General features: G+C 42.3%; 1 protein-coding gene across 2 annotated transcripts in view; it reads left to right on the top strand.

Annotated features, from left to right (window-relative positions):
• Window positions 1-23,221, top strand: part of LOC126187358 (vacuolar protein sorting-associated protein 4) — a 166,972-nt gene that overhangs the window by 12,215 nt on the left and 131,536 nt on the right. For both annotated transcript variants that reach the window (XM_049928401.1, XM_049928393.1), the window contains exon 3: window positions 17,401-17,512. In XM_049928401.1, the coding sequence (XP_049784358.1) occupies window positions 17,401-17,512 (112 nt within the window). The remainder of the gene's footprint in view (window positions 1-17,400; window positions 17,513-23,221) is intronic.

Raw genomic sequence — 23,221 nt, 5'->3', positions numbered from 1 at the left:
AAGAGTCTTCCCCCACCTGACCATCTCCAGTTTGAATGAAAGTATGTTCATATCTTTTGTACAAAAGAAAGTAACCTATTCAAAATCTGAACTCCACATACAAAAAATTAAAGGTTTCAGGAACCTTTCTATTGGAGACTGTAAAATATCGCAGGCACGCCATGAGTGTTTAGCCTGATATAAGATGGCTTAATATTGTAACCAGTAGTTAATGTAAGGGTAATGTTTTGATCAGGTGGGCCACTTTTTTGTGCCAAACATATGGTTAGTGTCAAGACTTGGTTATTCACTGGTTTTGTGCTACATATGTTGAAGCTTGGGAGAGATGAATTTCAAAACTATTTCAACCAATTTGTGACTGCTGTTTTTTGTGAACAAGTATCTTGAGTGCACTTTAGTAGTTCCACAGCTAGAACATTTTTATCAATTCTACCACACTGTAGCAGTATTTGGTATGTATGTTAATGTCGAAACATGCCATCATAAGTTCTTACAGCTAACGTGTGCAAACTTTGGTGTCATGTTGCTAAATATTATCACCTGCTTGTTTTCTCCTTTTCATTGAAATGAACAAGGGCTTTTTGTGATAGAACTTTTTTTTAATACACTCTAAATAAGGTTAACAAAATGAGTGTGGAAATTCTGCTGTCAAACATGCACAAACTTCATTATATGTAATGTTTGAGAAAAGTAAAAAATAAAGCTGTCGTCAATCTGCAGTTTGGTTTGAACACCACAGTGCTTTACTAAGCTTGATCCTTGCCTTGTTCCAACCTCTGAACTGACTTATCCAGCCAGCTATAAGGGACCATACTGTGTAACATTTACTCCAAACCTCTAGTGCAACTTGGAATTCTCCACATACACAAGTCATCGCCAGAGATACAGGGAAAAAACCCATGTAACAACCATGGTTTGAACTGCAGACCTATGTAGTCTAGATTTTAAATGTGGGGATAAAAATAATTCAAACAGCCTACAACTTGTCTAAGATGATTGTGGGTGCAAACTTCTTAAAGCATTAGACATATTGTACTTGTCTCTAGATACACAATGGCTAACTTGCACTGTATTTTAATTGTTGGTGGCAGCCACCAAGAAGTAACGCATTTATGGCCAGGCTGCCACCAATAATTGAAACACAGCCACATAAGGGCGTGTATATAAAGGGGGCAAGGGGGATGTTGAGATGTGCGCAGTTTACTACTCGAAGAAATATATTTGTAGGAAAATGTGTGTGTGTGTGTGTGTGTGTGTGTGTGTGTGTGTGTGTGTGTTTTTACATCTCCTTGTGCTATAACCAAGATAGTAGTGACACACACACCCCTAAGGTCCTACTGCGTCTGATATGAGCAGCAGTCTTTGCTGGGGAGAGTAGTGGTTGCGAGGGGTGGAGAGGGGGAGGGATAGCAGTGTTGAGGTAGGTTGGGGGGGGGGGGGTAGAGGAATTCCAGTGCTGTCTGTGGGAGCATGCAAGGATGTGATGGGAACTTGCGAACTTATCACGTGGCGATCCTTGTGGCAGTGACCAACTTCCAGTGATCAGTCACTTCCTTCCACCACCAGGCAGCTTGACTACCATGTTGGGTGCTTCGAAGAGACAACTGGCAGTTGTTTACCTCTGTTGTTATCTTTGCCCCCATCCGTTTGGATTTCATTGACAAGGTTTTGCAAAACCTGTCTAGTGTGATCACCCGCAGCACAAGAAATGGTATTCCACTTTCTGCAGGTCCTCTTCATCACTGACCAGTGCCATGATGGACCAAAGAAATTGCAATAGCTATTCAGGATCACCAAAGAACCATGTAACATTTCAAGTGACAACCTTCACAGACCAGCCTGACCACTTTTAACTGACTTCTGAGTCTCCTCCCTGGGAGCATATGCCTCTTCATCCTAGGTGTAGGCCAAGGTCCATAGTCTTCTGGGCTGCTAAAGATCCTCAACTGTTCTGGGTCTCTTCCTTCAGGATCATCTGTGTACTGAAGCATCAGCTCTTGCTGAACACCTCGCGATCCAGCTCGAAGTGGCACTGGCATCCTCATCCTCTTCTTATGCAGCTGCATTCTGAATGCATAAGTGACAATTTGAAGACATTCCGCCCCTCAGCATCTGAATTGCATAATGTAGCTTTCACTGACTAGGAATTGCTTCAGGCTTTTGCCTTGTCTCATAGTACTGCTTTGGGGCCTGATTACATTCACAATTAGACGCTACAGTATCTGTCACTTGAGGTAGTACCATTATTTCAATACTTTAGTGAGGCAAAAACCCAACATCTATCACTAGTTATCACATAGTTAGTTTCGCCAACATGCTCTGCAAATTGCCTGAAAGGATGATTGCCTGGCGATTATCCTTGCTTCTTGAATCTCGAGGCCTTTTGTCCCTCCATGAGTGTGGTTTTGGGGAGGGACAATCCATGATCAACTATCTGTTAATTATATATATATATATATATATATATATATATATATATATATATATATATATATATATATATATATATATATATATATATATCAATGGCACTGTCACATTTGACTTCCCCTCCACAAGTAGGGCTTTTAAGACTCCCTACCGATTTTTATTCGTCAGTTTTTATCCCACTGGTTGTTCTGGGTTAGACTTGGTATTTCACTCAGCTCTCCACAGGTCCAAGATAACAGCATCCCTCTGGTCTCCGTGCCATGTTCCCTACAGCATCAGTTGGCCAGTGACGGCATGTCAGGCCACTGGTCACCCTTGCATTGCATGTTGATTTCTTTTGTGTTTGGTACACCTCTCATTGTGTATCCTGGGCTAAATGCTAACTCCAAGGTGCCATATGATGGGCCTCCACTTGGACCCTTTCCATGGTTTTCATTTCTCTCCTGCAAATGTGCAGGTCATGCATTTCGGTTGTTGTACCACAGTCCAGCCTAACCTAGAATTGTACTTCTGTGCACAGTTGCTGGACATTGTTGTACAGTCCCAATTTTCGTGAGTCCTCTTTAACAGGTAGCTGAATTGACTGTTCCATATTTGTCAACTAAAGACTAATTGCTGAAAGCTTAACCCTCTCTGCTTCCCTAGCCATACCTCTTGGGGTGTGTATTGCACTACTCTTCTTTGTATCTATTGGACTCTGGCCCAGTCCCGCTAAGACCATGGTTGCCAAATATATGGCTCGATGTCCTGACTGAGTCCTGGAAGACCCATTGTCTGCTGTAACCTATGTACTGATCCAGTTCATATACTTTTACTTCTCCATAAGTCGTTTTTTCCAGCTGCAGCATCAGTATTGCTTTCAGTGCCTCGCTTTTACCACCCTTGCATATTTTCCTCCTCCAAGCACATTCCTTGTGAACATTACTAGCTCCAGATGAGTGAATCCTTGACCAGGGTAATGATGACCTTGCTGCTTATGTTTAGTCCTGTCCCTCCAGTCAACCAGTTTTTTTGCAAGACAGTATCTGTTCTGGTAAATTTTTCTTCCGAATCCCTTGTCATCTCTGTCAGAATGACAGTGTCATTGGCAAACCACAAAGCTATTATTTCTTCTCCATGAGCTTCAGTTTCCTTCCCAAACTTCTCTTTGGTTTCCATTACTGACCCCCAGGGGGCCTGGGGGTTAGAAGGCCTGAAGTATTACTGCCTGTCGTAAGAGGCAACTAAAAGGAGTCTCACAAGTTTTGGCCTTTATGTGACGGTCCCCTGTCGAGTTTGATCTCCATTTTTCAAAATTTTCTCATAGAGTGAGCCAACTGGGGGAAGGGTGCCTAACATGGTCCATTGTGCACCATCATGCACTGAGACCTCTTGCATCCTTCGTCGACGTGGATCTGCACTTCTGCTCATTTTCCAGCTGTTGGGCGAGGTCACCCTCCTGGGTGTGTTTTCCTCCATCCAACGTGCAGTATCACTTTCTGCGCTGACTGTGATAATGGATTTCTCATCTGGTTTGCACCTGACATCCAGCATGGTAGCCAGTCCATTGTGGTGGGGCCGCCATGTACCCTGTTGGTTGTAACCCCCTGACCACACAGGGATCGCTCTGCTGATGCCTGCACCATTAACTCCCCACATATGCCAAGGAGTAGATGCCCATCCCCCTGCAGCATCGAGATTCCTGGCAATGGCCATCCTGCCAGGTGGAATTTGCTGCAGCTGGGTGGCGCCTGTGGGGAGGGCCCCTGGTCATAGGGGGTGGCATCAGGGCAGATTACAAGCAATGAAACATAGTACATAATCTCTTGCTGGTGGTCAAACACCAACAGTCTCTAAGTGTTCATGGGCTCCATTCAATGCACAGAAGTACAACCCCAAATCGTTCCCCTCCCTGGCCACACCATGGGAGGAACACCAGGCTAATGATAGCAGTGTATCTTATTTGCTACAGTACCTTGTATGTTCGAGATCTGATGGGGAATCTTTCATGCCAATGATGCCTCAAAAAGCGATCTGGGTTGGTCTTGATCAAAACGGCATCCTCTGCCCAGTCACAGGCTCAACTCGCATGTGACAAGCTGCAGGATGTTTCTGTTTCCATCACGCCCCATAAGAGCTTAAATATGGTCCAGGGTATCATATTTCACAGGGACCTTCTTTTGGAGTCTGACGATGTGCTGCACGCCAATTTAGAGTGACAAGGTGTTATAGTTTCATCTGGTGCATCAACCGGGGTCTGAGGGAAGTTCGGCTATATGTCTTCCTGCTGTACTTCCAGCATCACCTGTTGGGATTGTGGACATCCTTCACATCCCAGTACTCCATGTGTCTCACCTCCCATCTGTGTCGAACTGTGGAGAGCACCATTCGCGTTGCTCGCCAGACTGCAGGATTCTCCAGAAAGAAAGGAAAATAATGGAAAACAAAACCCTAGCCTGACTGACCTACACTGAGGTTAAGAGAAAATATGAGAGGCTACATTCTATGCTTACGATGTCAACCTATGCTGCCGCTACAACGGTTCTACCATCTTCCGTTGCGCTGCGTACAGTTGGCTCTCGGAGCTGTCGGACTCCACCTGCCCCCTTGATGGTGGGGGGCACTTCCCTCCCTGTTGTTCCTGCACCACCTACTTCGGGAGCAACACCACCCCAACCATCTGGGACGTCAGTCCCCACTTCTCAGCTGGAGAAGCAACCATCTTCTTCGGCAAGGAATGGGTCCCTTGGGTCACTCCCTTCCCAGGTTCCTACCAGTGGCAAAGCTGACACCCACCAGTGGTTGAAGCAACCTCAGGTCCCTGAGACTGAATCAGTGAAGCCCTCCCAGCTGGAAAAACCTAAAGAGCAGCGAGAGAAACCAAAAAAGAAAAAGACCCCCAAGAACCTAGGCACTGCGGTGGCACACACACCGCTGCCAACTACAAGGTCTGCATCTGAGGATGAAGTGTAGATTCTGGCCCCGCTGAGGACCTAGATCTTGCTGGGCCCTCAGACACAGTGAATGTTGATGGCACAGGTACTCGTCCGGTGGTAGCAGGTGACCCTGAGGCGTAGACTTGCGTCATTGAGTGTTCCATGCCTTCCCAGTCTCATGATTACATCATCCCCCAGTGGAATTGCAGCGGTTTTTTTTTTCCACCACGTGGCCGAGCTACGGTAACTGTTAAGCTTTACACCTGCTTTCTGCATTGCCCTCCAGGAAACCTGGTTCCCGGCAATGCGGACTCCTGCCCTCCACTGCTATAAGGGATATTACAGGAACCTTAGCGACTATAATAGTGTGTCAGGTGGAGTTTGCGTCTATGTCCAGAACTCGGTACGTAGTGAACATGTGCCCCTCCAAACTCCTCTTCAAGCTGTGGCTTTCAGAATACAGACTACTCAGGAAATAACAGTCTGCAACATATATCTCCCTCCAGATGGTGCAGTACCCCTGAACTTATTGGCTACACTGATTGAGCAACTCCGTAAACCTTTCCTACTTTTGGGAGATTTTAACATCCATAACCCCTTGTGGGGTGGCACTGTGCTTACTGGCAGAGGTAAGGATGTCGAAAATTTACTCTCACAACTCGGCCTCTGCCTCTTACATACAGGTGCCCCCACACATTTCAGTGTGGCACATGACACATATTCAGTCATTGATCTCTCGGTTTGCAGTCCTGGCCCTCTCCAATCTATCCACTGGAGAGCACATGATGACCTGTGTGGTAGTGAACACATCTTCCTATCACTCCCCCGGCCTACCCAGATGGGCTTTAAACAAGGCAGACTGGGTAGCCTTCACCTCTGCTGTGACCATTGATTCTCCCCCACATGGTGCCATCAATGTTGTGGGTGAGCAAGTCACTACAAGGACCGTTTCTGCAGCAGAAAACGCGATCCCTTGTTCTTTAGGGTGCTCCTACCAAAAGACAGTCCCTTGGTGGCTGCCAGAAGTTGCTGAGGCTATTAAACAGCATCGGTGAGCTCTACAGTGACATAAGCAGCACCCTTTCCTAGAGCATGTAATAGTCTTTAAGTGGCTCCGTGCCCACATTTGCCAGCTTATAAAATGACGGAAACAGGAGTGTTCGGAGAGGTACGTGTTGACCATTGGGTGCCGTACGTCACCTTCCCAAGTCTGGACGAAGATCAGATGTCATTTTGGGTACCAGATGCCAACAGGTTTCCCTAGCATTAACAAACGCGATTGCCGAGCACTTTGCTGAGCACTATTTTGAGCCTCTGCGCCGCAGATCTACTCCCCAGCCTTTCACACCCTCAAATGGCAGATTGAAAGGAAAGCCTTCTCGTTCACTACATGCCACAGTGAACCCTATAATGCCCCATTTACAGAGTGGGAGTTCCTCAGCACCCTCGCACATTGCCCCAACACAGCTCCTGGGGCGGATCGGATCCACAGTCAGATGATTTAACATCTCTCATCTGACTACAAGTGATACATCCTCATCATCTTCAACCGGATGTGGTGCAATGGCTTCATTCCATTACAATGGTGGGAGAGCACCATCATTCTGGTGCTCAAACCGGTAAAAATCCGCTTGATGTGGATAGCTATTGGCCCATCAGTCTCACCAAAGTTCTTTGTAAGCTGCTGCAACATATGGTTTGTCAGCGGTTGGAATGGGTCCTGGAGTCACATGGCCTACTGGCTCCATGGCAGGGCGGCTTCTGCCAGGGTTGTTCTACCACCTTTCCATGTCCAGGTTGGTGTCTCTAATAGCCCCCCCCCCCCCCTTTCCCTCCCCATATTCAGGAGAATGGCGTTCCGCAGGGCTCATATTGAGTGTGTGTCTATTTTTAGTAGCTAATAAGTATAGCAGCAGCTGTAGGGCTGTCGTTCTCACCTTCTCTGTATGCGGAGGACTGCATACTAGTATACTGGTCCTCCAGTACTGGTGTTGCTGAGCGGCGCCTACAGGGACCCATTCACAAGGCGGAGTCATGGGCTCTAGCCCATGGCTTCCAGTTTTCAACCACAAAGTCGTGTGTTGTGCGCTTCTGTTGGCATCATACCATTCATCTGGAACTAGTACTTTACCTTAATGATGATCCACTCACTGTGGTGGAGACATATCGATTCTTAGGACTGGTTTTCGATGCCCGATTGACTTGGCTACCTCACCTTCATCAGCTTAAGCAGAAGTGCTGGCAGCACCTCAATGCCCTCCTCTGGCTGAGCAACACCAACTGGAGTGCAGATCACTCTAAGCCACTGCCGCTCTACAGAGCCCTTGTTCAATCCCACCTTCACTATGAGAGTTTGGTTTATGGTTTGGTGGCACCCCTAGCATTGCGTTTACTCGATCCAGTGCACCACTGTGGCATTCACGTAGCGATGAGAGCTTTCAGAATGAGTCTGTTGACCTGTGTCCTGGTGGAGACCGGAGTCCCACCATTGCAGATTTGACATGCACAGCTGCTCGCCAATTATGTTGCATACATTCGTAGTTCTCCTGAGCATCCGAATTACCGTATCCTTTTCCCACCCGTGGCAGTTCATCTCCCGCATTGGTGGCCCAGGTCAGGGCTAACAATTGCAGTACAGATGCGATCCCTTCTGTCTGAACTGGAGTCTCCTTCCATTTACCACCTGTACTTGAGGTCCAGTCACATACACCTCCATGGTGTACACCTCAGCTGAAGCTTTGTCTTGACCTTTTGCATGGCCCTAAGGATTCCGTTAACCCCGCCGCTCTCCGCTGTCCCATCCTCTCGGTTCTTGACATGCTCCGGGGCTCTGAAGTTGTTTACATCAAAGGCTCAGTGGCTGATGGTAATGTTGGCTTCACCTATGTCCACAGAGGCCATATTGAACAGCATTCCTTGATTGCTGACTGCAGTGTATTCACTGCAGAGCTTGTGGCTATATCTCGTACATCACTTCAGTACATCATCCATTCCTGTTCTGGTGGGTCATTTCTTCTCTGTTCTGACTCCCTGAGCAGCTTATAAGCTATCGACCAGTGCTACCCTCTCCATCCTTTGGTAGCAACCATCCAGGAGTCCATCTCAGCCCTGGAATGGTCCAGTCATTCAGTGGTGTTTGTTTGGACTCCAGGATACATCGGAATCCCAGGCAACAAACTTGCCGACAGGCTGGCCAAACAGGCTACGTGGAAACTGCTTCTGGAGATAGGCATCTCTGAATTCGACGTGCGTTCTGTCTTACACCGCAAGGTTCTTCAGCTTTGTGAGACGGAATTGCATAATAGTACGCACAACAAACTGCATCATGTCATTAAGGAGACTATGAATCTGTGGAAGTCTTCCCTGTGGGCTTCTCGCAGGGAATCAGTTGTCCTTTGTTGGCTCCGCATTGGCCATACGTGGCTAGCACATGGTTACCTCCTCTGTCGGGAGGACCTACCTCAGTGTCGCTGTGACTCTTCAAATGATGGTCGTCCACCTCTTGCTGGACTGCCCGCTTTCAGCCACTCTGAGGTGGACTCCTAACTTTCCCAGCACTCTACCTTTGGTGTTGGGTGACAATGCCTCAACAGCAGCATTAGTTTTACATTTTATTTGTGAGGGTAGGTTTTATCAATTGATCGAAGTTTTAGTGCATGTCCTTTGTCCCTCTGTGTCCTCCAGCCTAGTGCTTTTAGGGTGGAGGTTTTAATATGTTGCAGAGTGGCTGTCTTCTTCTTTTTATTCTCATGGCCAGCCAGTCATGGTAATCTGCTTTCTTGTTTTAATCTCTTCTACCACTTTCTTGCATCTCTCTATGGTTTTCTTGTCCTCTTTTTGTTCTTTGTAGTGTTTGTTGCCTTTCTGTCGTTCTTCCTTCCTTTTGGTATTGTGCTCTATGTCTCGTTTGTTTTCTTCTATCCCCTGTATGGTTGTTTTAACAGGAACAAGGGACCGATGACCAAGCAGTTCTGCCCCTTCCCCCTTTAAACAAACCAACCAACTTTCCTTTACTGCTTGCTCAGTATAAACATTAACTTTGAGGATTGGTTACAACTCAGTCACACTCCCTTCTCAACTATAGTCTCCCTAGAGTGGAATCTAATCAGTATTGACAAAAGCATTCTGTGAATCTGCAAATGCTCATAAATGTGGATTTGCCTTTAATCAACCTAACTTCTAGGATAAATCATAGGCAGTATTACCATGCATGTTCCTACTTTTTTTTAAATAATAAAGTTTTATGACTTTCTACTTGAATAAAAAAGTAGCTGTTTTATGTTATTGTTGTATATGTGCTGTTAATAAAGCCAGATTAGGTAAACAACAAAAAATGATGACATCAAGAGTGGTACAAAAAGAAGTAGGATATTCCCACCTTGATTTGTATTAAGTGTTTGGGTGGATGTATAGATCCTTAGTTTGTTGTGGGAGGAGCTTGGGCCTTGATCTAAGTGAAGTAACTGTACTGTTAGAGAGTAAAGACACCAAAGTTACAAGAGAGCTTGAGTAGATGGTCATCCTGCTCAAGCTTCTTTAAGAAATGGCAGTAGAATATATCCTGTAATGTAGAATAATATTAAGTGAAGAAGGATCATTTGAGAAAGTATCACTGGTCTGTACAAGAGAAGTTTTAGAAGATTTTACTGGCAAACTTAATTCCATTAAGCTACTAACAAAAAGCACTCTTCTCATCGAGACTACTGCAGCTCAGCAAGCAACAAAAGCAATGAAAAATAAAAAAAACATGGAGTAGCTAATCAGTTGAGCTATCTTCAACACAAAATTCAGTTAAAGATATTGTGAAATGCCAAAATAGAGACACACACACAATAAAGAATGTAACCAGAATGAATCACAAAGGTGTGCAGTTTTTAAACACTTAATGATATGCTACAGAAAACTACTTCATTCATGTTAACTTGGAGTACAACTTTGTTATCTGAGTCTCCTAAGGCAGGTTTGATTGAAAGTAAGGCCTGTTATCCCAAGTCTTCTAAGGTACTTTTAATTCCAGAGGTTTCGCCAATCTTTAAATGTAAAGACTATACACTGTGTGGACGATGTAGCCAACTTGCTCTTGAAACAGAAGTGATATGTGTATCCTCACCAGTTATGTTAACTGCACAGATAAATGTTCAATCTGTCATTGGGAATGCTCAGAGTTTAACTAAGCAAAGAAAATATTATAATTAAAATAGCAGTGCACAGACCATATACTGAAATAAAGATCATCTTCAAGGCAATGCAGCCACCTGTGTTTACTACATTGTTTGTGTCCAAACACATTAAATGAACTGCTATTACAATGGGAGCAAGACTTTAAAAAATCAGGACACATTCATAGTAATTGTTGACCTAGAAACAGTGTTCAGCAGTGTCAAATAGTGTAAAATGTTCGAAATTCTAAAAAAAAAAAAAAAAAGAAGAAGAAGTGAAAGTTATAAGAAAACATAGGTAATACATGATATGTACAAAAACCGAAGGGAACAAGAAAAATGGAGATTAAAACTGGTGTAAGACAGGGTATAGGATTTATCCACTACTCTTTGAAATATACATTTAAGAAGCAATGGGAGAAATAAAAGGGAGGTGCAAGAGTGGGATTAAAATTCCAGATGATAGGGGTATTAATGATAAGTCGTGTATGACATTCTTATACTCAATAAAAGTGAAGAGTTACAGTACCTGTTGAATAGGAGGAACAGTCTAAAGAGTGCAGAATATGAATTGAAGATAAACCAAAGAAAGATGAAATTAATGCAGAGTAGCAAAAATGAGATTAGCGATAAACTTGACACCAAAACTGGTGCTCAATAAGTGGCTAAAATGAAGGAATTCTGCTGCTTCGGAAGTAACTTATACATTACAGGCGAAGCAAGGAAGGCTTGAAAAGACAATAGCACAGGCAGAGAGAGCATTCCTGACTAAAAGATGTCTGCTGTTGTCAAATGTCACCCCTAATTTGTGAATGAAATTTCTGAGAATGTATGTTTGGAGAAAAGCATTGTGTGCAGAAAAACTGGAGGAGAAGAGAATAAGTGTTTGAGTTGTGCCAGATACTAAGAAAGATGTTGAGAATTAGATGGCCTGATAAGGAATGAACAGGTTCTCCTCAGAATTGACAAACGGAGAAGCATAGGATACTGACAAGAGCTAGGGGCAGAATGATAATGTATGGGCAAGACATCAAGAAATAACTTCCATAGTGCGAGAGGAAGCTGTAGAAGGTAAAAGCTGTAGGGAAGGGCTAAATGGCAATACTTCCAACAATTAATTGAGGATGTAGGGAGTTGTTGCTACTTTGAGATGAAGAGGTTGGCACAAGAGAGGAAGTTGTGGGTGATTGCATCAAACCAGTCAGAAGACTGACCAAATGTCGTCTCTCACCCTCCACCCCCCACCCCCGACACGCGCACACACACACACACACACACACACACACACACACTGTCCGCCGCTCGTGGTCTCGCGGTAGCGTTCTCGCTTCCCGAGCACGGGGTCCCGGGTTCGATTCCCGGCGGGGTCGGGGATTTTCCCTGCCTCGAGATGACTGGGTGTTTGTGTTGTCCTCATCATTTCATCATCATCCAGGAAAGTGGCGAAATTGGAATGAGCAAAGATTGGGTAATTGTACGGGCGCTGATAACCACGCAGTTGAGCGCCCCACAAACCAAACATCATCATCACACACACACACACAGAGAGAGACAGACAGAGAGGGGGGGGGGGGGGGGGTAGGTAGGTTAGCCAACTTGTGGTAGAGAACTGTGACAACATCCAGGAGTGCGTGGACCAAGCGGTGGAGCTTATGAACAAAGCCTCTGCTGCATCAGTTCTAAAATCTGACTTGTTTTAGGAAACAACATGTTGTGTTGTGTAACTGTGATTGTCAGTCTGTGGTGAGGAAGATTCTGACACCTTCCATATACTGTAAATCTGGTAGCCTTTAGGATAGTTGGAGCAAAAAGCAAAAGTCTTTTTTGCTGCTTTCAGTAAAATTTGAACTGCTGGCTGTTATATTGACTCATGGAGGGAAGAAGAGTTATGCCCTTTCTAAAGCCAGGGCACGTGCAAATTGGGAGCCAAACATGCCTGTAGGGATAGTGTGGTCAGTGCATGATGATTTTAAGAAAAATTGGGAAGAGGTATCTGATGGGAGCACAAATGTCACAAAAATTACAAGAGGAAGGGAGGGGCCAGCCGTTCGTAATGTGTTTTATAAAGTGATCAGCAATTTACATTAACTGTGGTGTTATTTTAGCTTTCATGTTCTTATAATTTGGATTTTGTATTCAGATGACCTAAAACATTTTGACTACCTGTGTGATAGCATGTTGCTCCTCCATTAGCACACAATGCAGCAGTGATTTTACATAACATGGGTTTGATAAGTCCTTGGTAGGTTTCCAGGGGTAAGCGGCACCAGATGTCTATTCACAGGTCATGCAATATTCCCATGAATTATGAGCCACTGCTTTGTGATGACAGAGCTGATTCTTACAGTGTTCCTGATGTGTCGACATGTTCAGATTACACAAATTTGGTGGCCAAGACAATGGAATTAGTTCACTATCGTGCTCCTCAAAGGAGTCCTCATCAGGGGAAGACATAAAACATGGAGGGGTGCAGCTGGTCCGCAATGAAGTTCATGTATCATGGTGCCTTTGGTTATTTCTACAGGACCTATGGAAGCCAAACAGGATGTCCTACTTTGTGTAATAGTGCATCTGGGACACAGTGCATGTTTCGAGCAGCTTTATGGCTGAATGAAGACATGTCCAAAAGTGACCGTGAGTCGGGTGTAACAAACAGTATTCGTCTGATCAGGCAACATGTTTCCATTGATCTGAGGCACGGACGTATATAGGGGGGAGGGGGGGGGGCTCCAGGGGGTCTGGCCCTCCCCCTTCCTTAGTTTACACAAAAAATGCCAATATTAGAAGAATACCCCCTTTTGAAACCCCATGCCACAAAATAGTCGCGCACAGCACTTGGTTGACATAGTGACAAGCCATGGAGGAATGATGCTGCAAAAAATAGCTGTGCCCTGCAGTGCAACAGAAGTGAGTACAATCTTGCCAACCGTAGCGGAATTCCGCTACGCGTATTGGAGTTTTTTGGCCTTCGTGGCGTAGCGGCGAAATTCTGAAATTGTTAAAAATGTAGTGGAATTCATCTTTCTTTGGCGAAATGTAAAACCCTCGTAAATTTTCACTGGCAAGTACAAAACGTGTAATACATGCACGGGATTGCAGATACCGAACAGTCTTTCTCCATGATGACAGACATTAAAACTAAAAGACTTTTTAAGCTACTCGCAGAAACCTTAAGTGACTTGTTGAAAGTATGACTAGACATCCAAAACAAGAACCATTATTGATCATTATTATATTTCTTGAAAGTCTGATTAGACATCCAAAACAAGAACCATTATTGATCATTGTTATATTTCGTACACAATTACGGAGGAACATTTCCATAAGTTTGAAAAACGTATCAATTGTTGATAATGCAGAAGGTCAATGTTGACCTGATGAACACTTGCACTTATACGAAAACAGTTAAAACTACTCTACAAAATATTCGGAATGAAAGTGAGTTCTCAGTCATTTGCGAGCAGGCAAAGCAGATGAGCTCAAGTAACATAACTGTTCCAAGAACGACTAGAAGGCAAACCCAGTGCAGCAATGTACCAGGAGAAACTACTGAAATATATTATCATTGAAATGTATTTTACCCTTTTATTGAACATGTGATCGCAGATCTTGATGCTCGCTTTAAACCACATGAAGAAACAATCGAAGGAACTCAGATGCTTCTGCCTGAGAAAACTAATAATGACTCCAGGACAAAAGAAAATCTTAAGAAGTGCAAATATTTCTTGGTGAGAATGTAGGCACAACAATTCTGAGTGAATACGAGATATGGCACAATCACTGGAAATCTGTAGAGGATAAACCTGTCACTGCTATAGAAGTTATTGATCAGTGTGATGAACTGTTTTTCCCTTCGATATAAAAGCTTATCGTCATGTTAGCCACACTCCCAGCGTCAACGGCGAACCCTGAAAGATGTTTCTCAACTATGAAGAGGCTAAAAACTTACATAAGGAATAAAATAGGAGGTGAAAGACTTACTGGTCTTGCTCTAATGGGTGTTCATTGTGATCTGGCCATGCAACTAGATTGTGAAGAAATTATTAGTAAGTTAGCAGCAAGATGTAAAAGGTTAAATACAATAATTTAAATTAAAGAAATTAATGTTTATTTTTAAATTAACTTACGACCTGAAGTTACAGCAAAATCTAAAGTGTCACAATTTAAATGCAAAGACTAATATAATAATATTATTGCTTAATATAAATGATTAATAATGATATTCAAAAATATATAATTACCTCCAATGTTAGCTTACAATTAGTTGATTTTTCATAAATAAATACCTAAACAGCTACAATGCATATGTTTTATTTAAAGACACTTGGATCAATTAGTGTTTTTCTACAGTTTTACCCGCATGTAATACGGATGCTAACGTATTTGTGGGTTTTTAATTTCTCCTTGATTGACTCTATTGGCGTTAACAGCAAAACCTTTTTATGTGGTGGGCAAAGACAGGTTTACCTTCCTAAATGATAGTGCTGGACATTCCCCCCCCCCCCCCCCCCCCCCCACCACCACACACACACACACACACACACACACACACACACACACACACACACACATATGCAAAAGCTGTAGGTACGTTGCTGATCTGAGGTCCTATCTCTGTGATACCATGCTGACTGCAGTTGTAATTGTTGGTGTCAGGTGAACATGGAAACATGTTGGGATTATCTGGCACTGAGCTCTGTGTCAAACAACGTGCACTGAACAGGGTGCTCTGAAACACTTTCACCTGCACAATCAGGTCTGCCACATATTGCTGCCTAGCAGGCAAGCCTCTGTCCTCCCCATTCTCTGATGAAGTGTAGATGTCCACCACTTTGTTACCTGCTCATAGTTTCACCATCCTTCAACCATATTCCATAGATACTCATAACACTAGCACACGAACAGCCATCCAGCCTCACTGTTCTCTGAAGCGCTCTTTCACAGGTGTCAGGCTATAGCAATCTAGCCTTGTTGAAGTTGCTTCTGTCAGTGGAGTTCCCTATTTGTGGCTCGTATCATCACTAAAATGATTCCCCATTCATTTCTGCTCCACTCATATACTCTCCTTACATCATTGCATGTCCACATTGCCACCAGGCAGTGTTCAGATTCATGGTGGGCAGTGATTGTGACGTCTTGGACGATCTCTGTGTATTACTTATTAACATATATTTGAAAATTCAGTCCAATATCCTTAACACTAAGATTTTGAATAATAGTTAGTAATCTGATTTTGTGAAGAGCCAGCTACACATACAGGAGTTAAGAAATATGGGAACACCATGAGAAATGTTGGCTTGAACGTAAATGCAGTGCTAGCCAAGCCTGCAGATTGAGCTATTGTATTTAACCAAGAACAGCATCTGTGCAATGTCCTCAATATGTTGTAAGTGTCACTTGTGCTCAGAACAGTGTTCTGCATAATCGTGACTGCTTTATGTTAGAGCTAAGTGACTTCAGATTTGGGCAAATTGTTGGTGCTTGTATGGTGGGTGCCTCCATAGCTGAGGTAGCTAAAGTGTTTGGTCCAAGACAGGAGGAAACACAGCATCAGTCGTACCTTTTTTTTATCTGTTCATTGCAGATCCAGATTGCTTTCACCTCCTATTTAGCAATTTTAAGTGGAATTGTATTAAAGTCGTGATAGCTTATTGTAAATCAAATTTCACACGGTGCCCTATTGCCAAACATATAATTACAAAACTGTTTGTTATTTGTAATAGCAATATGGTACTACGTGTGATTTTTTATCACTTGAATGTAAGTGCACTAAAGATAGGTACACAGTAGCTGAAGTCGATCTGCAGTAAACAGATTAAAAAAAAAATTATAACCGATGTTGCTCTTCCTCCTGTCTTGTATCTCATTATGATATTCATGCAACATGATGTTCCTGCTGGAAACGAACCTGAAGAAGTGTTAAATGTTTTAAAAGGGACCACGTGGAAAATTTATACCGCTTACAGGTTAAGTAGCAAAACATCAACTGCTAAGTCACAATGTAGACAAAAATGTTGTAATGATCTTGACAGATAGTCAGTGAAGAGTGTTGTGATATTAATAAGAGGATGGCCGCTGCAAAAGTCACTACAGAACTGAATGCTGTGTTTGTGAACCCTGTCAGCACCAGAATGACTCAAAAGGATCTCCATAAGTAGGGAATTGCAGAGCAAGCTGGAATTTCAAAACCACTTATCAGTAACGCAAAAGCCTGTAAAGGGAAAATGTCATGTTGAAGCCGTAAAATGTGGACTATGCAGCAGTGGAAGAGTGGCATTTGTTGAGATGAATCTTGTTTCATAGTATTTCTAACTTCAAGCCAAGTTTATTTCCTGATAGTGAAACATGGTGAAGGTGTGTTGATGGTTTGGGCAGCCTTATTGTGGTATTCCATGGGGCCTATGGTTAATCCACAAGGTCGCATTACCGCAGAGGGTTATGTGGCTATTTTGGTTGGTCAGGTCCATCCCATGATACAATACTTGTTCCCCAATGGTTATGCTGTGTTCCACAATGACTGGGTCCTTGTTATGTGGGGGAAATATTGTGTGTAAACTTGTTCTTGAGTGCTCAGCTCACTTATTTTGAATTGATACTAGTTGAAATATTTTGGATCACTAATGTTTTGTTTCAGTCCATTGTCAATTGAAATGATGAAAGAATAACAGTGTGCAGTAGCAGTGTAGGAACCCTCAGTGAAGGGTGAATCCCTCTTATAATTGTGTGATTTTATAAATTTGGACACGATTGCTACTCTTCTTGTTTTTCTTTATCACATGCAGCTACAGCTTCTTCTCTGCAGCTTTTGTCTGTGTTGTGCAGTTGTTAATATAGCTCTGTGTTGTATTGATATTGATTGAAATTTGTTGTTGTTATACTGTGAATCTATTTTACAGAAGGCCATTGACTTGGTCACTAAAGCAACAGAAGAAGACAAGAATAAAAACTATGAAGAAGCATTGAAGTTATATGAACATGGTGTAGAATATTTTCTCCATGCTATCAAATGTAAGTGGTGGTAATCATGTTATGAAGAATTTATTGTTAGTGCAGAATGCTTGCCGAGTAATTACATAGAATGGGAAGAGTAATATCAAGTATCAAGCAAGTGTAGTTAAATATCCTACCAATTAACTTTCTCTGTAATGCATGTATGTGATAGCTGAATTAATATTTATGGACTGCTAGGTATGGTATGGATCCCCACATGCATCATGATTTATTGACACTTGCTCCAAAATTTTACTTTCTGTACCCCTGTCATCTCGTGTGTGTGTGTGTGTGTGTGTGTGTGTGTGTGTGTGTGTGTGTTAGTTTTCATTAGTGTCACTTGATAATATGAGAGGCAACTGCTGCTTTACACCTACTTCTTTTCTATTCCGTTGGAAACTTTTTTAAAAACTGTTCTTTTTTGTTTGTGCCATACTTCATAGTAAATTTGAAAGTAACTGGTGTGGAACAGAGATCAGAAAGAAACACAAGTTTCTGTATTCATATAAAAAAAAGTCCTAGCAGGCAAAAGAGTGATTACCATGAAATAGATTCCATTGTGAATGCAAGATCCAGCAGATGACCTGACAAAATTCCACCAAGTTTTTGTCCCTCCTACTCCTGAGGATATGTCCGCGTGTGATTTTGATTGCATTGCTGCATCAGATGCTGCACTGCCACACTCTTTCCATAAAGGAAAGTAATAAATTCACTACGAATCTGTCTTCACATCTAGCATTAGCCCTCCTGCCAGACTTGTGTGTGTGTGTGTGTGTGTGTGTGTGTGTGTGTGTGTGTGTGTGCGCGCGCGCGCGCGCGCGCGCTGCGCGCGCGCGCGCGCGCACGATAGAATAGTGTTTTTAGTCTTTTTTAAAAAAAAAATCTCACGGGATAGATAAGGATGGTTCTCGGGTAAGTGGATCAATCTTTATCGTCTATAATTTATTAAAAAAATTAATCAGATTCCACTGAGGTTCTACTTCCTTAATAACAAGATTAAAGGACAATTAGTGTTTTTAGTCTTTTTAAAAAAAGAAATCTCACGAGCGGTCTGGCGCGACCAATAACCACCACAATCAATATTTTGTTCAAACTGCATACGCAGGAACGCTGTGCCGCAAGCGACGTCGCCATGCACGTCGCCGAGGCATTGCTGTGGCACGTTAATACAAGTAAACGTAGCAAGCCAACGCCCAGCGGGAGCCCCAGAGCTATGCTATGTTGTATTATAGACAATAAAGATTGATCCACTTACCCGAGAACCATCCTTATCTATCCCGTGAGATTTTTTTTAAAAAAAAAAAGACTAAAAACACTATTCATTTGAAAGCAGTAGGCTGAGCCCCTCTTGGTTGCTCACTAGGCGGGTGACCTTGAAGCAGACTTAGTCGCTGCGCCGAGCACTTGGCGCGCTCTGATTGGCTGGGCGGCCTGTGGCGCGCAGTACGAATCGAGGCCGGAATTCAAATCCGGGCAACACGGGCCCTAGTATTACTAGGCCCGTGTTGCTGGAAAATTAACTTCCGGTGCGTTTGCGCAACACTGATTAACGCGCGCAGGCTCGGGCGCGCCTTATCGGGACTTCCGGCGCGCTGCCGCCAGCTGCAGCTGTGCCGCAGCACGCAGTGTCATTCGCCTGGCAAACGTCGTGGAGTGCGGACGCTTAGCTCTGGGTCTCGCTGGGCGTTGGCTTGCTACGTTCACTTGTGTTAACGTGCCTCAGCAATGCCTCGGCGACGTGCTTGGCGACGTCGCTTGTGGCGCAGCATTCCTGTGTATCGTTCATTGAAGGCAATAGACATTGATCTGGCTGGACAGTTCAATAAGCAACAATTAATTGGAGGCCCTAATGTGTTTAGAGGCCTCCGATTGCAATTCACGTGTGATGTACAGGCTCTTTTTGGAGGTAGTACATGGCTTACACTAGCTGTAGTGTGGGGCAATCACTGTAACTATGGTGGCCTTGAAGCCTTTCCAGATGCAAACATTTTGCGCTTAACTACTTACTGAGACCTAAGAATCAAATATTTTAAGCCACATTGTTCCAAGTACTGTTAAAACTCGCTTCATAGTGCAGAGAAATGGAATGTAACACCAACCAGTGATATATTTCAGTAAAATAGCAAAACTGTCAAAGTTGGGCAGAAGTTTATTTAAATAGTGACCAGCTTCAGACTTTCGTCCATTATCCAGCTGTCTACCCAAGTCCCACCATAGCACCATCATGTGCTGGCCAGTGCTGTGTGCAGCAAAACAACACGCAGGACTGGACTATCGTACAGCAATAGTATCTTGCACTCAGCCACTCACACAAGCAGTGTGGCTAGCATACACACATTATAGTGTTATGATAGGACTTACTTGGATAATTTGATAATGCACAAAAGCCTGAAGCTGGTTGCCATTTAAATGAAACAAACTTTCGTGCAACTTTGACTGTTTTGTAATTTCATTTAATTATAGTAAGTTGCTGCTTTTGGCCATCTAGCATGCTGGAAATAAGTAAATACTTATTTGTTTGTTTTAATCAAGAATCCAGAAAGCTGATTTCTCTTTTACAGTGGGTGCAGCATTGTAGTAACTCTTGTTAGATTGTTGCTGTGTAGATGAATAGTCTGTTGGATACTACATCAAGTACGAAATGTAGCATTGTGAAGATAACACTTTCTCCTACTCACTGTGAAATGTTATTTTCATTTTACTGAATTACTTCCAAATACTTTTCCTTTCGTGTGATCTCTGAACATGTTTACATTACTTCATCATGCTTCCTATCTGTCACTGGCTGTAGACAAAATAAATACATGTGTGTTGTGAAATGTGTTTTTTTGTATGGGACACATGTCAAGACTTACAATAAAACTTTTTTGTCAGAATAATACAAAAATTTCCTATTATTTTGCACACAGTGCTGTGATGCAGGCTCTTCATACTCACTATTATTTTTGCAGTATACAGAAAAAATATACAATTTCCTTGATCAGACTGTGGAATTGTCATCCACATATTCTTCAGTAGAGTGACAGCACTTTAATGAACCAAGTGTTATGAAGAATATGTTCCCGTAATTAAATTTATCATAAGTTTTTAACCTCAGGTAACATCTTGCCTGGACATAGTTATGAGTACTGTGTAGGATGTTTAAAATTTTCTCATTGATGAATGGTGTATATCTGCTATAAATGGAAAGTTTCAAGCTTATGTTGGTTTTTGTAAAAGATAATGAAGTTCTCATCAATGTACAGGGAAGAAATAAATAGATTTTCAATTTTTATAACAGTAGATGACATGACACCTTTTGTTTGGTGACACTGATGTTCCTAATTATTTTTCTCCGCGGCCCTAGTACTCATACGACATTTATTGAGTTACTTCAGAAAATTGTATCATGTTAAATAACATACTTAAAGAAAGTGAAAGTTGTATCTCATCTCCCTGATGCCCTGTTCTGTGACACATAACAAAATACACATTGCAAATACTTGTGTAATTTATGCGCCAAGTAACTTCTTTCCAGTTTAAAACTTTGGTCAAGATTTCAACCTAAGTGCTGGATATGTTTTGCTTCTGTTATATCCTAATCATTGCAACTAATTCTTACATCACTCGGTGCTGATTATTTAGTTCCAAATTGCATCATCTGGGTTTTTGTGACATTCGGTTGTAGTATATTTTGATGAAACAAAGATTCAAACTTTCCTAACTATGTCGACACTTTCTTAAATTTATAAGGCTCTTCATTTTCAATTAGAATTGAAATATCATTGGCAACTAAAACTAAAAGAACACAAATAGTGAGTGGTTGCTATTGTATCATAGAAATAAATAGGGACTCAGTATTCAGCTCTCTTGGCTCCATCAGGACAGTTTTCCATTGATGAATTTGGCGTTGCAATTATCTTTGTTTCCGATGTGTTAAGTATTAGTTGAACTACTGTAAAGCAGTGTTCCTTATCACATACTTCTGTATGGAAACTGTTCGCTGACCCAAATGGAAGATACATGCTTTTGTTGGTGGCTCCTTCACAATATTTACACTCTTGACTGTGATAAACTGACAGTGCAGTGTTCATCTTTGACCCATCAGTATAGACAGTATCATGAATTCAGTTAAATAAAAAAAATCTGTGTAATTCGAATATTTATTTTCGTATACAAGCCGACTTTTGATTTTTCCTTTGTGTGAAGCCACATGTGCCAGTGTGAAATAAGAGATTTTTTTTTTTTTTTATATTTTACTTTTAGTGTCATTTTAGATTATCTTTCATTGATTTTTTTGATACCCATGTGCATCATGATACATTGTGTATGTTCGAACATTTGCGAGTGCTGCGAGAAACTCCTACTCTGTCAGCTGTAAACTTAATTTATGCTTTTCTGGCAACAATATTATCATGCTAAAACAGCTGTTATCTAATTTAATTCCATAATTACTTCAAGAAATAGGTACATTTTTAAGATTTTATTGGATGCTTACGAACATACATTTTTGAGAATTTTCGTAAGGTAAGTGTGTTCACCGTAACATATTTCATAACAAATCAGCATTTGTGATTTACCGTTATTGTTCAAAGAATCATCCACCCTGAATTTTGATTGTGGACTTTCGAAAAATAAATGATGTGATGTGGTGGCCCTCAACTACGTACCCTCATACTCTGAGTTGAAATATTAAGTTTTGGCTGGTTTCGTTGTCTAGGGGCTGGGATATGTAGTTGCCGCATTACAAGCCACATACTGCTGAGTCTACAGTATACAATATGAATATACACATGAATCGAATGGCCGAAGGTTCCTATCACTCGGCAATTGCGGATTTTGGATGTAACGTAGAAATTCATAAATGAAGATTGCAATTACATAAAATCTACAGGTACTATTTTTAACAACTTTAAATGATGAGTACGATAGCAGAAGTACCTTTAAGAATGCCGTTAATGACTGCAAACACTTACTGGTGTCAATGGTCCAGCAATTGAATAAAATAGAAGTTGAATAACAGGGAAACAAGAGATTCCTACTTCATGTGATTAGTTATTAACAACAACATAGCTCGCGAGATACTCACTTCTAAATGCATACTACGTCTTCATTGCAGAAGCCACGGAAGTCTCACAAGTGCACAAGTCAGCAATATGAAATATTTCTATCTCCCGCAACCGCACACAAACTGCTCCACTCTCCAAGTCTTTCCTGCGAGTCCTGTGTGACTCTACGCTGCGCCATCCTGTTCAGTATTCCTCCCCCACTTCCATCCAGTCTCCCCATTAACGAGTGCTGTGATTGGCTAGAGTATTACCGCCATTTCTTCAAGCCAACGCACTCTCACAAACATATTGAAACACATACGAAATACTGGATTTACATTTAAATAACTTGAAAAATTAAATAAATATTCCTGCAGCTGAACCATAAACACGCTCTGACACGCATTATTAAATACATAAACAAATCAAATAAATATATATCATAGGAATATAAACAAAAGGTTGGCCAGTCGCCTAATGTCTATGTGCGTTCCAAAACACAGTAAATATTTATCCAATTTGTTCATGAATAGTATATGTTGTTGTTGTTGTGGTCTTCAGTCCTGAGACTGGTTTGATGCAGCTCTCCATGCTACTCTATCCTGTGCAAGCTTCTTCATCTCCCAGTACCTACTGCAACCTACATCCTTCTGAATCTGCTTGGTGTATTCATCTCTTGGTCTCCCTCTACGATTTTTAC

Source organism: Schistocerca cancellata, chromosome 1 (genome assembly GCF_023864275.1).
Source record: "Schistocerca cancellata isolate TAMUIC-IGC-003103 chromosome 1, iqSchCanc2.1, whole genome shotgun sequence".
In the NCBI taxonomy this organism is placed as follows: domain Eukaryota; kingdom Metazoa; phylum Arthropoda; class Insecta; order Orthoptera; family Acrididae; genus Schistocerca; species Schistocerca cancellata.
This window is presented reverse-complemented; position numbering and strand designations above follow the sequence as displayed.